The 15,396-nt window shown below is 35.7% G+C and overlaps 1 protein-coding gene across 1 annotated transcript in view; it reads left to right on the top strand.

Moving 5' to 3' along the window:
- The window catches only part of METTL25 (methyltransferase like 25), a gene marked incomplete at its 3' end in the record, with an annotated part of 40,120 nt that overhangs the window by 15,504 nt on the left and 9,220 nt on the right, over positions 1–15,396 (top strand). The window contains exons 4-5 of the mRNA XM_010137196.1: positions 560–1,192; positions 3,484–3,628. Coding sequence (XP_010135498.1) covers positions 560–1,192; positions 3,484–3,628 — 778 coding nt within the window. The remainder of the gene's footprint in view (positions 1–559; positions 1,193–3,483; positions 3,629–15,396) is intronic.

The following is a 15,396-nucleotide window of genomic DNA, read 5'->3' as shown; positions in this document are numbered from 1 at the left end:
AGTAAGCATTCTGACATAAAAGGGAGTATCAATATCACCTGTCTTTAGGTCACATCTGAAGTGATTCGGATGTGATTAGGCATTGAATCTGAAGGTGCTTGTTTCAGTACACTTGGGGGTAGTAGACTGCTCAGTATGGGTGTCAGGTGCCTAAAGCTAAGTACTGTGAATGCTTTCTTGCCTAACTCTACATCTTGACCCAGTTTAGCAAGGGCAGGTGGTGTTGGTGGTGATTTATGGTTATTTTCTTTAGCAGAAGGTAGTTTTGTTTCAAAAAATATACTGAAAGTTTTTCTCAGAAGAGCCAGGACATGTATTGCATAAGCATTGCAGTGTCTTGTTTTCTGGAGCAAATAAATTAAGACTTAATTCTGTGTTTTAAGGTAAGAAGGTGGACCAACAAAGCAAAATATCTAAGTGTATGAGGAGGGATGATACCAATAAGGCAGTTGTTAAATCCATGCGTAAATTTCTAGGGAATTATTGTGCATTTGATTGAAGTGTTTCTTGATGCTCATTAATACAGCAAATTTTATTTTCTTTTCCCCTTATTATCTAGGTGATTGATATTGGTTCTGGAAAAGGCTACCTGAGTTCATTTTTGTCCATGCAATATAACTTAAAAGTTTATGGAATTGACTCCTCAAACACCAACACTAATGGTGCTCATGAACGGAACAGAAAATTGAAGAAACACTGGAGAGCATATCAGAGTCGAGGAAGAGCAAACCTCAAAAACCGAAGGTTTGAAAAGACAAATGACAAGCCATTGGAAAGTGAAATTAAAGGTGAAGCAATCAATGAAAAGCCCTTAAATAATGACCGCAGTCTTCAAAGTCAGGAGCAAGTGACTATCAAATATTTGGTTCCTTCTCGTGGTTTCACAGAAGTAGCTACATCTGAAACCAGCAAACAAACTGAAGTTGATTTGGTGGCTCGGACACAGTCTGATGAGAACAAACTTTCTGAAGAAGTTCTTGCTATTCTAAATGTTCTGCCTGCTGATGCTGTAGAAGTTTTTTCTTCATGTCAGTGTAACTGTCGGGAACTTCGTGAAGAGGAAAAGGCACAGAGAAAAATGGCATCTCTCAAGGCTAAAGCGAGCAAGTCAAGTGAATCAAACCTATATTTTCCATTGACCTCTTGCATCACTGCAGATACAGAACTCAGCGACATCATAACAGATCTGGAGGTTGTTTTACTAATATTTGAAGTAGATTGTCCATTGTCTTTATATTGCCCTTATGTACATGCTGTTTGCTGAATGTACGTAGCGTGCTGTCAGTGTTGTAAATTAATATTCTAGCCCAATAATGTTTTTTCAACCAATTATCAGAAGTATGTCTGGCAGCTGTTTTTCTGTTTTAGTGCATGTGTGTGCATTATTTTGAATACGTAAAGCAGCCTTTGGAATTTATGGGATAGATAATAATCAGTTCTCAAAGTTAACAGCCTACATATTAGCACATTTGGATATTCTACAATTGTGGTTATAGATAACATCTAATTACTATGTAAAGAATTGTATTTACCAGGTAGATGGATATATTAAGCACTGGAATTTCAATTTTCATGAAATTTCTTATTTTTTAAGTATTATAATTTTGTAATTTCAATTAAACTTTGGCAGCATTTATATTTTGACTTTTCAGAGTTACTTTAAATTCATTCTTTCACAGCTGGCAGGAATTGTATCTACACAAACAAGCCCAAGCTCAGCTGCTCAAGGGCAGTGACAACTGTCTAAAGCTGTATGGCTTTTTAATGTATAATGTACAATGATTGGGTAGATAGAGTCAGTCTTTTACGGAGAGATAAAAGTTGTCTGTATTCAGGAGCTACTGAACTATTATGTGCAAGGGTGTCATTAATCTCTGACTCAAGACCATAGGTCTGTGCTTACGGCCCTATAACTTGAGCTGATAAATCCTAGTGAGTATCTGAAAATGTGTGAAGCAAGCTCATGACTGTCTGCAGAAGACACCCTGAGCAGCAGGGTTTGCTGATGAAGCATATGCCTTTACATTGGCACAGTTGGATTTTCCATCCTCTTAGCACGTAATTCATATGATGTAAAAGGCAGAAGAAATATATCACTGCCTTTCTTTATAAAAAAAATTATTGTCAGAAAAGGTAAAAGTTTCATTGTGTTAAAAAATAATAATAACCAAACTGCACATTATGTGTGATGAATGCATGTAATTAAAAACCTTAGAAATGTGAAATTATTTACTTTTTTAAATTTTTAAAATTTTTACAAATTAAATATTTTCTATAAATAGTTTTACAAGCATTTACAATTTTTATTGTAACCATAAATTGGGGTTTTTTTCTCAAATTTTCCTAATCTGGAGACAAATGGGGAAATGGGGAAAATTAATATTTACTGGTTTATACCGTAAGTTTTGAAATTAATCAACTGATTAAATAAATGTGTAGAAAAGCATGTTTGTATATAGCCCAGGACTAGTATTGAGATATCAAATTTTGCTACACTCAAGCCAACAATCCAGAAAGTACTTTCATTTATAGCCAGGCAACCTCACTGAAGTCAATGATGGTCCAGAATTGTACCTGACACAGACAGGCTGCCCTTGTATTGTTCAGAGCTTTTGAACATTGTAATGTGTTTCCTCTATCTTGCACATAGCAGCCGCCTTCCACTAGCTTCCTCCTGAAAGAATCTCTCTTAACTTTTCCCATCCTGGGGTTTAAATGCTGCGCTTGCAAGTGTACATCTTCCTGTAGCTTCCAAACATTAGTCTTGTTCCACTGTTTCTGTAATTGCGTGTGGAAATAAAAGCTTTGTGGAATGGTGAGCTGAAGCTGACTGATAGGAAAATCAGTCTTTAAAAATTAAGCTGGACTGAAACTGATCTTTTGCCACCTAAAATTTGTGGTTCCTACTATAAGGAGAAAGCAAGCACAGAGCAGCAGCACAAAGTGGAAGGTGAGAAGTGGTACAGGAAGGATTAAAAAACAGAGGAAAGGGAAGAGCAGATAGGTCCAGCCAGATTTACAGCAGTAAATCCAAAGTAAGAAAAGGAAGTGGCAGTGCTAGTACTACCAGTAACAGGAAAGCTAGGAAAGACGAGAAAACGGCCCATGTCCGGTTACCACGTAGGTGTTCACTTCCATGCAGGTAAACCAGCTGCTGTTTGTAGTCTTGAAGTTCTGCTTCCTCACGGCCAGTGAGGGTGGCGCGCAGAGCTGTGTGGTTCCTTACCTGAACAAAGTGATGAGCAGTCTGTCTCTCCACTGAGACAATGCACCATGTTTTCTTAGCACTGAAGAGCTTTTGTTGTGCATTGAGAAATTCTCGAACAGAACAGCAGGAGTCCTCATGGAGTTATGATGTTAAACCATACAGCTCATTAACCATTTGCAGCATGTTTGGGTTTTGGTGTTTGTTATTCACGATCTTTCAGCTGAAGAGGGAGATGCTTTATTGCTGCCTTTTTTATTTTTTCTTTTTCTTCTTAGGACTGTATGATGGTGGGTCTACATACCTGTGGAGATCTTGCTGCAAATACACTACGGATTTTTACTGCCAAGCCTGAAATCAAAGCAGTTTGCAGTGTGGGCTGCTGCTATCATCTATTGTCAGAACAGTTTGAAAACCAAGAAGGTAATTCTTCTGAGCTTAACTTGTGGCTGCCAGTTTGCATGTTGAGAGTATTATACCTTTTAATTAATAACCTCCTTGTGTTTTTTCCTTTCCAGTGGCTTATGTAGTACCAGTTTTAATTACATGATGTGGGTCACTCGCTGCCGGATGCCCTGTAGCTTTTCTGTCAGCCAATATTTCTAATATTCTTACTGAAATTAGGGACATTAATGCAGAGTGGTTTTATGTAGTTATGAATGCAGCTGGTTTTAGTCCATTACTTCCCTTGTAAAATGTGGAGGCTTTTTTAGTCCAATATGTTTCCATCCTTTTGAAATATTTTGCACCAGATTTTGCCCTTGGCTGTCTGCATGCAACATCCATTTAAGTTCAGTTGTACATATACAATGATGAACGGAATTAAGTCCTTGTAATGTAAGTTATTACTCAAAAAAACACTCGTCTGAGTGCTGTGTTCTGGGGCATTGCCAGTTTCAAACATTTATGGAACAGTACATATATAACCATTTTCTTCAAGAAGACAACCTGAAAATTATTTGGGGATTCACACTACAGGCAAATTTTCCTTCAAATATGAGGTTTTTCATTTTGAAGAGAAAGTCGTTATCTTTAAATGAAAGGTATATTCTGCATAGTGAAAAACATTTAGTAGCTGGCTCTCCTGAGACAGGTGGTGTGTAGCTGAGCTGTCTACATCACTGACAGTCCTTGAATCTCCTCATCATGTCAACTGAATCTGAGAGATGGATGGATTGAAAAAGTTTATTTCAGCTTTCAGGGAACTTCATGGACAGAAAGGCAGGTGGAACCCAGCTGCTCTTTAACAGTTGGCTGTTCAGGCAGCTAAGGCACAGCTCCAGACCAACCATCACATGCCAGCTCTTGCTTGCTTTAATGATCTTTTTGTGTTGTTTCTATCTTGCTCTGCAACAATTTTAAGAGGTTTTGCAGTGTATTAGTTTCAGTTGTTTCACAATACTTCATTATCACCCCAAACCAAAGAAAGTACATTTGAAATTTCTAAGTTACAGAAATGTGGCTAGTAAACACATGAAATTCCTTTTACATTAGAGTTTTTAAAAATGAACTTTTCAGGCACTTGTCATTAAGTTTGTGTGTCTGAAACATTTGGTTGTTTCTTATTATAGCAATGAGGACATTCCTGTTCTGTCTGTAGGATTACTTTTTCCAGACCAGTGTATAAGGCTTTACTAAATTATAGCAAATAAAGGATCAGGTGTTGTTATAATTGTAAGTTCAAACAGATGTACATGCGCAGTGCTAAGGGATACTGCCATTTCATAGCAGTATGGAAATAAAGCCAAACTGCATGTTGGAATTTCTAGCTGATTGATTTTTCTCAACTTGAAAGATAAAAATTATTCTGAAAGAAGAACCTTTAGGCAGAACAAAAGGAAATTACAGTATTCTTTTTTGGTGAAAGTACACGTAAGTAGTTCCAGTGGCGCTCAAAAAAATTGATTTTTTTTTTCACTACTACTATGAGGGTACATATTCTAAATTGCACAATGCTGTTGTATTCCCCTAAAAAAACCATCTATTATATGGCTTGTTCGTGAACGCACAGTAGAGGGATAAGAGCAGAAGGACCAACAATGTCTAAGAGCCAAAATTTCTTCAAAGGGAAAATGGAAAAGAATTAGGACTATAACTTGTGTCTACACTTCCTATGCATGGATTTCAAACTGACAAAACCTCTAGAGGATGATAAGACACTCACAAGTGCTAAAAAGGGAGAATAATCATGTTCCTTAACCTGCAGGCTTCACTGTTAAGCTTTGCAGTCCTATCAATTTTCTACCCACCTTAGAGTCCACCTTAGAGTCATATCTTTCTAATTTGTCTGTAAAGATACTAGAGAAACCTTGGTGAAAGGCTCACTACAGTCAAGGTAAACTATGACTATGCTCTCCCCTAGTTCATGGAGCCAGCCACTGCATCATAGAAGGCAATAAAGTTTGTCCGTACCTGGTAAATTCCTGACAGCTATTATCAGTCTCCTTCTTGTTCTTTATGGGCCTGGGCATGGTTTCCAGTAAAACTTGCTCCATGAGCTTATAGAGAACTGAAGGTAGACTGAAGATGGGCATGATATTTGCCTTTATCCTGTCATCAGGAACTTCCCTTGATGGATGTGACCTTTCAGAGATGACAGTGTGGCCTTCGTGTGACACCAACCAGTTGCTTCAGCTTCCTGAAATGCATCTCATCTGGTCACATACACTTGTGTACTTCCATTTTGTTTATGTGGTCCCTGAGCCAATATAATCTTTCCTGTAGGCAGTCCTTTGCTTGCCCGGGCTCTGACATTGAGCTCATCTGGGTAGCTACTGGCTAATCTAGGCATCAACCACATATTGCAGAGACCTGGAGAAGCCTTTTGTGGAGAGACCAGTTTGAGTCTGGATGCAGTCTTAGAGCTAGGTCTCTGCTGTGAGGGATAGAAAATCTTCCTAAGAAGCAGAGAGAATTGGGCAGAATTTGCTGAAACACAGGAAATGACTTATTTGTTTGAAATCAGTCCAGTAAGCAAGGGCTTGCCCACAGGACACAGTAGGAGGTTCTCTTATAAAGCAGACATGTATACATATCTTGACTTAGTGGCTTTGAGGCTTGGAAGTTTTTTAAAATGTGTTTTTAAAATGTCATTGTTCTATCTTGTATTTTTTTTCCCAGTTTGAAAGCTTTTTTCTATTATTTTCTTGAGTTGCACACCCTTGAGGGTGAGGTTGAGACAAGAATACCTCGAAGCTCTTTCCCCCAAAGCAGCACACTTTCCATCTTTCCTGCCTCTTTAATGCAGATAGTTGTTTTCATAAGCCTAGTTGAAGTAGGTGTGGCAGCTCACAAAAAAGCTCATGTGGACTGATGGTCCCCATAACTTGAGATGACTGGGTTGTATGTTGTTCAGCAGTTAAGTTTTATTTAATAGCAACATCAGTCTTGCTTGAGGCCAGTGAAAAATTGCTTTGTCACTTCATATTAACTGGAATTAACTGATATTCATGGGAAGAAATTTTACTTGTTTTGATGCCTAACACAGTGTTTATAAGTCGAAGGTGGTGACTATGCTACTTTTGGTGTGCTATTGAATCATCTTGATTATCAGAAGTTGGGGGGGGGATTGTCTCTGAGGAGCTGACTACGGGCAGTAATGCCTTACATTTCTTATACATTCCGAAAATAGTAAAGATATTGCAAGATTCAGTTTGCCATTGGACCTGCTTTTGGAGCATTTCTCATGACAGTAGGTAGATGCTAGTAGGCACAGTCTTGAATATTGCAATCAGTACACAGCGGTTTTCTAGGTGTCTATAAATAAGCTAAATTCATCTGGAGATTTTTGTAATGGGACCACATTTCCAATTATGCTGGGAATAATTTTGAACACTTAAGATGAGAAAGCCTTTGTCTTGATTTATTAGTAACTGCAGCAACCAAGAGGTGCAGTGTAACGTCAAATTTCAGTTCAATTAAAAAAAGTTAAAGCCAGTGACTTCTAACACCTGTTTTTACATTTCACTGGTGTTGTAAGCAGTACCAAATACTAAATTTCAGTTAATAAGGAATATTATGACAACTCTTGGAAAATTCTAAATAGTTTGACTTTCTCTAAGGAGAATTGGCTGTTTATACAGACATTAATCTATGGATAAAATGTACTCAGCCATTAGTATAATTGATTCCTTTGGGGGTTTTCTTCACTGTTACAGAGTAGTAATGATTTTACTATTTATTAGAGACTTTTTACATAAACCTATTTACAGTGAGCCATTATTCAATCCTTCCTCTGTACGAATAAATATATCGGTACTAGTCTAGAAACCAGTGAAATTCTTCAATATGATATCCTCTTTTGAGGAAAAAACACATGAACATTGCTATTGCTAAGGAGCTACTTATTTATAAGTATTTCATAATTCGAATTAAGACACAGATGTTTTATAGATAGTTTCAATGATAGAAACCCTTTTCAGTGTTAGCTTGACTACTGCAAATTGTGAACTCCAGCTTTTTTAAGGATTTCCAATAGCAGGTCACACTGCTCGAGGAGGAGGACACATGCTGAGCAGAGGAATTCTAGAACTGTTCTGGAAGCTGTGGAGAATAGCTTTTCGATAACACACTCTGGAAGAAGCCAGCAAACCTTTTGCAGAAGAATTGCCTTGAACTCTCAAGTTACATAAATACAAACTTTGATTATGCTTATTAAGCTCTAACTTTTAAAACCTAGTGAGCATAATTGAAGGAACTGAAAAGGATGCGAAGGGTAGTCAAAGTTCTCATAGAGTATGTTACATTAGTTTTGTGAAAATTGAAAAGGCCTCGAATAAGGTGGATTCAGTGGTCAAAAACTTCAAAACTAAATTTTCTAATGGTTTCCTTACAGAAACATAACGGCTTCCTATCACTCCATTGTACTGAAGTATGGAAAGATTAGTCACTGTTTTAGAAGTATTAGAGTACAGATGATTTATGTGTTGCCTAGTTATATTTTCAAAGATATTCTACTGCCAATGCCTTAAAATAGCTATCACTGATACTATGGCAACACAGGAAAATACTTCCAAGCAAGAGATCAAAAAGCTTGACTTCCTTTCCAAGGCATCTTTAGATATTGCTGCACAGGGCACATTTCCATGAATTTGTGACAGAGCTAACTAGTCACTGCAACCCAGATGTTTTCTGTCAAAACTGATCCTGAAAAAAATACGAAACTTGAAAAAATATTGACTACATTAATATTAAAACCAGTAAATTACATCATTACCCATTTAAATTAGTGAAGTATTTTTCACTAATAAATGTAGCAAAAATATATTAAAACCTGAAACTATCTTACATTGACAATTTTGTGTGTGTATACACAGTAAGAGATTATAATTGAGAAAGAGAAGGTTTCAGTAATGCTCACTAACTAAAGCATACCCTGGGTTTGGGTTTCAAAAATCATGTCAATAACAACATTTTTCTTCCCCAATGCCCCCTGCTCCCCCTGCAAAATCCCATTTAGTGGTAGGATTTTTAGGAAAAATACAAACTTGAGAAACTATGAAGTCCCTGGCCAAGGAAGATTTAGACTTGCCAATGAAGGGAAAAGTCAGTTTAGGTAGTTCCTCTCCTTTGTTTGGAATCCTAGAAGTAGTCTGAGATACTACAATGTTATGGAAGATAGATGTTAGGGAAGATCTGAAACAAGTTGGGCTTTTCATGTTTCGGTAATGCTGTGACTGAGTTTGGCGGTTTATACAAAGAGACGAAGTAGGCCGTGTGTGAAGGATTTTGATGAGGGTAATAAAGATTATTTTCTGCTGAAAAATCTCAGGGGAAGGAAAAATGATATTTAATTCCATTTAATTACAATATCAGAAGATGCTATAAAGAATTTCATATCATTATTAGGAATTACTTATTCATCTTAAATAATTTTTACTCAAGAATTATTCTGTCTTTGTCCTAGTACTGGAAAGTGCACAAAAAATTTCGGTTTCACTTTGTAATATGAATCTTCTAGGATTTCAGAATCACTAAAGATAAATAATTGACCCTTGGTTATGATCCAAGCTTAACACTTTTGAATACAGATTTGTTGTCATTTCATTAATATTAGTGGAGGAATGAAAAAGTTGACATCATTTCTGTGTTATTTTTATCAGTGAAACATACTATGAAACAGATCATTGATTAGTTTGTTGGCATAAATCCATGGAGATAGTCCCAAGTTTAAAATAAGCACCAAACTTTCATCATATTAATGATCTTATGTTGGAAACATATTTAATGGAGAATTGCAAGGTACTTAAATACATGAAATAGCTGAAAATTTTGCAAACTTCTTTCTGTCTCCACTAATACAGGTAATGAATATCTGTAATTCTTTGCTTTGCTATCGAAGTACAGTTTCATATGTTAATGAATTAGCTTGCTTTCATACTGTCTGCCACATCGGTAGACCTGAGAATATAGTTTTAGTGTCTGTAATACTTATATCACATTCTCAGGCCTTTTTTTCTTTTGACAGATGTGGCATCAGTATATGAAATTTTTATATAAAATAATAATTTGCTAACAAAGTAGAATGAAGATACAAAATAAGCATACAGCCTGGCATCAATATCCGTAACAGAAACGTGGAAATCATGCTATATCTGTTAACATCGAAGGCTCCTCTTTCTCCATGTCTTGTCTTCCCCAGAGGCCAGTACCAAGCTTATGTAGAAGAGTACAAAATCATAGGGAGCACACAGCAATTCTTCCCCCAAGTACTCTCTTTGCTTCCAGCATATTTTGGCTCGTTAACTTCTTGGAACAAAGTGGTGTATTTGTGTTAAATAACCCCTTACAGATTTTTATTCCTTGAATCCTTCAGGTTACCTTTGAACGTGTGTAACTTTTAGCATCTATAGCATACTACAGTAAGGAATCAACTGCATGTTGTATGAAGAAGCATTTCCATTTAATTATGTTATGGCTGGTAACTGCATGGAGGTTTTTTATATCCCTAAATTTTGGTTGTAAAAGCCAGTACATATCTGTCTTTATTGGTTTTCTTCATCCCATTTGTGATTTCACAGATTTTCCATTCTCCTTTTATCTGTTTTACAGCTTTAATTTTTTGCATTACTTGCTCCTGTTATTAAAATGTTCCTTACTTATGACAATCCTGTTTCTCTTCTCTGCACATTTTTGGGTGGTATTACTTGTTATCCGAGGTGAGAAAAACAAATCCAAACACAGAATTAAAGTGCAGCACGGATTTATATAGTAGCATAATAGTGTTTTCTGGGGTTTTTTTCTTAATCATTCTTACTGTTTTTTTCCCTTTTCTTAGTACGGAGCTGATCTTTTCATCAAACTGTCAGCTCTCAGTTCAAAGCCATTCATTCTATAAAGTTAATAATTTTTTTGCAATTTGGATCGCTTTCATCTACATTGAATTTTATATGCTATTTCATCTCTCGTTTTTGTTAGAAATGGCTCTAATTTTTATTACTCTTAGGATCATAAGCAAACTTTGTCCCACTCTTTATTAACTTTTTTTGTGTCATTTGTGAATTTGATCAACAACCTGTTCCAGCACAAGTCTCCTTAGGCCTTTGCTGGTGATTTCTGTTCTCTGTGAAAAATGGTATTTTACTCCCATTCTTTGTTTCTGTCAATTACTTCCCCACAGGAATACTTTTTATCTTGTTCTGTGTTTTGATAGTTTCTCTAATGGTCTCATTGAATGCCATTTTGAAATCCACTCTATCTTTCTTGTCTAAGTGTTACTTGAAGCCTTCAAAAGAAATTCCAATATGTTTGTGAGATATGACTTCCCTTTAAGAAAGTCACATTGACTCTTCCCAGGAATGTTATTTTGGCTCATATATCCAATTACTCTATTCTTTAAAATACTTTCTCTGCAAGTAAAGGTGAGGCTTCCTGTTTGGAAGCTCTCTGGACCTCTTCTTGAGCTCTTTATAAGCATTAATATTACATTACTTCCTTTTCAATTCTATAGAACCAAAGAGTTTTAGTCAAGATGTTACACGCTGCAGTTTGGCAGTTTTAACCTGGTTTTAGTTTTTGGATGAATGCCATATGGCCTTGGCAATTTTTTGCTGTTTTCAACTCGTGCTTTTCTATAAATTCTTCTAGGGATCCTTCAGTTTTAGATATTTCATCTGGTCAGTTCCTTCTATGCATTTAGCTTTTCTTCCATCTTTTTTTCCTTGAGCAATCTTTTATAGCTTTATCACAATAGTTGTCCTATGACTACTATCTATTTATAAGAAAACCTGTAGATACTCAGATATCTGCAAAAGGTCAAAGAGATTTGAAATTAAAGAACTGAGGTCTATGCAAATTACTATCTAAGAACATACAGACTTATTTTTTACTTTTATAACCATTGAAAGAAAAATGTTTTGTTTGCTTGTGCCAATTACACTACTGACCTCAGAAAATTGTTTGTTAATAACCATTTTTCTTCTGTCGCCATGCAGAACACAGTTAAATAGGCTGTGCTCTCTCAAGGAGATTCAGAATAATATCCTGACAATTTCATGCTCTGAAATGGAGTCAGAATATTTAGAACATAATAAAAATTACATAGCTGAGAAGAAAAAAAGTCACTTTTTTATAATGACTATTACTGAGATCAAGTGCAAAAAGACTGATTATATTGAGAGCAGAAGAATTACTAAAGCTATAAATCCTTGGTAAGCAAGATTAATCTCCTGTTTGCATGGTGGTAATTATTACATTGTTGAGGCACAGTGTCACTGTATATTTTCTGCCGGTCTGAATAGGGTAATTGCTTCCCTGACTTCTGTAAGAATAGAGTCTGTGCATAGCGCAGCCTTTGTTTGTCAAGAACAAAGAGCTTATGGTATGTGAACTAATGCCTGTTTCTCCAGCAGTTATTAAGGACTCTAACATGAACTCTCTGGAAACAAAATATCATGAAAATGATGAACTACACATGTTCAATATACCACTTACTTCAGTAACATCTGCAGGAATGTAATAATAGTCTCTTGAAAAAACAAAGTATCAAATAATTGTCTATTTACCTTTTTTGAAACAGAAAAATATGGATTGTTTCAACATAAAATCCCATACATTGTGCATTCTATACCAAACTAAATAAACACGTTGCAGTATTTGACAAGGGAGAACAAATAGAAAAGGTCTTTCAAACTGAAATTAGACAGAAAAAGCTTTCTTTCCAAAGAAAAGGCCATTTTCAAATACAGAAATTAGAGAACTTTGTCTATATCCTGAAATATATTTTCTGTGAAGTCATTTAAGGTATCTTCCACAGTTTTAGTGATGACGATTGATGATAAGTGACGATAAATCTTAAACATTTTTGTAGCATGATGTCAACATAAATACACAATTGAGCATGTTCTAATCCTTCAGTCTACAGCATATAAGTAGGTTACACAATTCGCAGTATCTGGGTGACCTCAGCAGTGTTCCTTTTTAAGCACAGTATTCTGCACTGAGTATTGCAATTTCAAGGCCTTCGTGACAAAAATCTATGTACACTGTGATCTTTGAGTGTAATTCCAACTTGGGTGTTACAGGGTTTGTCATGCAGAAGACTTCTGATGTATTATAGTAATCCTATATCGTACATTCCTACCGGTCTTACATAGCCATATCCCATCTTTGTTACAGAAGACCCATTTCCTCTAAGATAATGCATAAATTTGCCAGTTAATGATGAGTGGGATGAGGACAATTAGAAGTAGGGGGTATAAAATACAGTACTGATGTTACTGGCTACATTAAAAGATATGTAAGGATAGTTACGTATTTGTGTCTATGCATATATTATACCTCTTTCTCCTACTTTCAAAATGGGATTTGTCTGATTTAGGATATAAATTCTTTTACTTTTTAAAATCTGTGTCACACCTTGCTAACTGAGTGCTATGAGAGATGTCCAGTGGTATGAAAAGGTGGTAATTGGCTTCAGTGGGACTTTTCTTGAAGTGACAGAAGTGGACAAGTCTAGTGCATAAAACAGCCTTTGGCAATGTTGAAATTCATTTCCCTGTTGTTTGGAGTTTATTAAAAGCAACTGCAGGATATTCCATTGTCCAGACTATGAAAACAAATTTTTACACATTAAAAAAATTGAGAAAAATATTTGATCACAGTATAAAGAGTTTATATAAAAATAATCTTCCTTTAACTTAACATTGTTAGGGCAGTTTATGGATTTTGTATCCTGTAAGTCCATTTTATTTTTGTACTAAAGAGAGGCTGTACATTCACCGTGTTTACTAGTAAAGATGAGATTTTTTTACAGTTAATTTAACTTAACAGTTAAGGGTCATTTTACTTTCCAGTTAATAGAGCCGTAATTAGCACTTTACAAAAATGTAAAGTTTTTAATATTATAGTTACAATTTTGAGTACCAGAATATAATGGGTTTTCAATAGTAAATATTTTGGTTTGTCCATATGGAAAATTGCTAATGTCTCTTGAATCATCATATAAGTGGTAATGGCATAATACTTATTACACTATATGTCTGTCCAGATCAAAGGCCATATTTATTTCTTATTCACTTGGTGTTTGAGTTGGAGTTTCATGTTTCTGTTGTTGATTTTTAATATAACTAGCACTAAGTACTTAGATTTAGGTAACAGGTCTAAAAACCAGCATTTTAAAACAGAGTTAGCGAAGAATTTATTTTAATTTCCTGTCACAGCTACTAACCTCAACTTCTATGGCAGTTCCTAAGTCTGTTGGTAGTACTAGAATGAACTCTGTGTTCTCCTGGGAGACCACGCTTCTTCTTCACTGGGCTGCTTCTGAGACTGAGCTTGTTGTGTCCATCCTCACTCTGTTTCTCTGATTTGTCTAGACTGTAAGTCATTCAAGACCTTCCAAATAGCAATGAGCCTAGGAGAACGGAGATCCTTCCCTACCTTACTATGGCCTCTGCTGAAATGCCAGTACTAACATAAAACTGTCGGTAACTTTATTCCTATTCTTACCTTGGTGCCAACCTTCAGGATTCAGCCATGTACAACTTCTAGGTGCCATTATTTAGGAGCCACCCTTATCTGCTTGTCTTCAGTGAGAATCCCGAAGCATTGTTGGCCAACAGGTACATGATTAATACAGAGACTTTTTTCAATGTGCTTGGCAGTCCTTGCACAATTACCTCAAGCTGACAGCTGTGTCTGATCTTCAGTCAGTTGTGCTTGTTCTGTCCGACTGGCACTCATTTTTGCCTTGAGTATTCTCTAGCTGCCCAGGAGGGATTCAAAATGGAGCCTTCACAGAGTCTTGCATTTCTTTTATTTTCATCTTTGTTTTTCTTTTTCTTTCATGATAACAGAAAGAGATCATAGACACTCAAGTACTCTGGATGTGAAGTACAAATATACAACTGAATTTAATTGATATGTCTCTGAACTCCAGATTTCTTGTGCTTTGAAATTGAGAAAGTGGGGGGAAAAAAAGAAAATTAATAAACCCTTTGATAAACAGCTCCATGAATCAGTGGAAATTGCCTTCATAAAGACCAAGATCATACACTGAGTAGAGAGGCAAAGTAGGAATTATACTTCATAACTGTAGTGGAATTTGTAAACTAGGGGTACAGACTATGAGGATGCACAAAGATGAGACACTAAGGAAGGCATCAGCTGAAATAGATGCTAATATCAAAATAATAGTAGGAGATTGTGACTGTTTTAATGTAATAAAAAAAATAAGAAAACATAAAAAGGAAATTGAAATTCTCTTAGGAATACCTCTACCTTTAACTGATTACATTGCTACATGCAATATTTTACGTGGACTGATATTGACCATACATCAGAAATACATATAGGTGTAGGTGTCTTTATCCAATGCAATTTTTAAGTAGTAAGAGACAAAGATATATTTAAGCATTTAGAACTGACAAGCTTACACTGCAGTGATAACTCTCTGAAGGGTATTTTTAGGAACTACTGATAAAACTTATACCATTTTGAAATACACTTAAAATTCTTAATATTACATTTTAATATTACCATTTCAAATCATTAATACATTTCTGTATTAAAATAAACTGCAAAAAATGGTAGGCAAAGTTCAATACAGAAGCTGATTTCAATCTTAATGGTAGTTTTTAAAGGAAGTTTAAGATACGTGTCACTAAAAAATACTGTGTGAGTAGTTTCATACAGCACTAGTTGTAGGCATACTATCAGCATAACTGTATTAAATTAGAATAAGCTCTCTTTCC

Source organism: Buceros rhinoceros, unplaced genomic scaffold, assembly GCF_000710305.1.
Source record: "Buceros rhinoceros silvestris isolate BGI_N320 unplaced genomic scaffold, ASM71030v1 scaffold16865, whole genome shotgun sequence".
Taxonomy (NCBI): domain Eukaryota; kingdom Metazoa; phylum Chordata; class Aves; order Bucerotiformes; family Bucerotidae; genus Buceros; species Buceros rhinoceros.
This window is presented reverse-complemented; position numbering and strand designations above follow the sequence as displayed.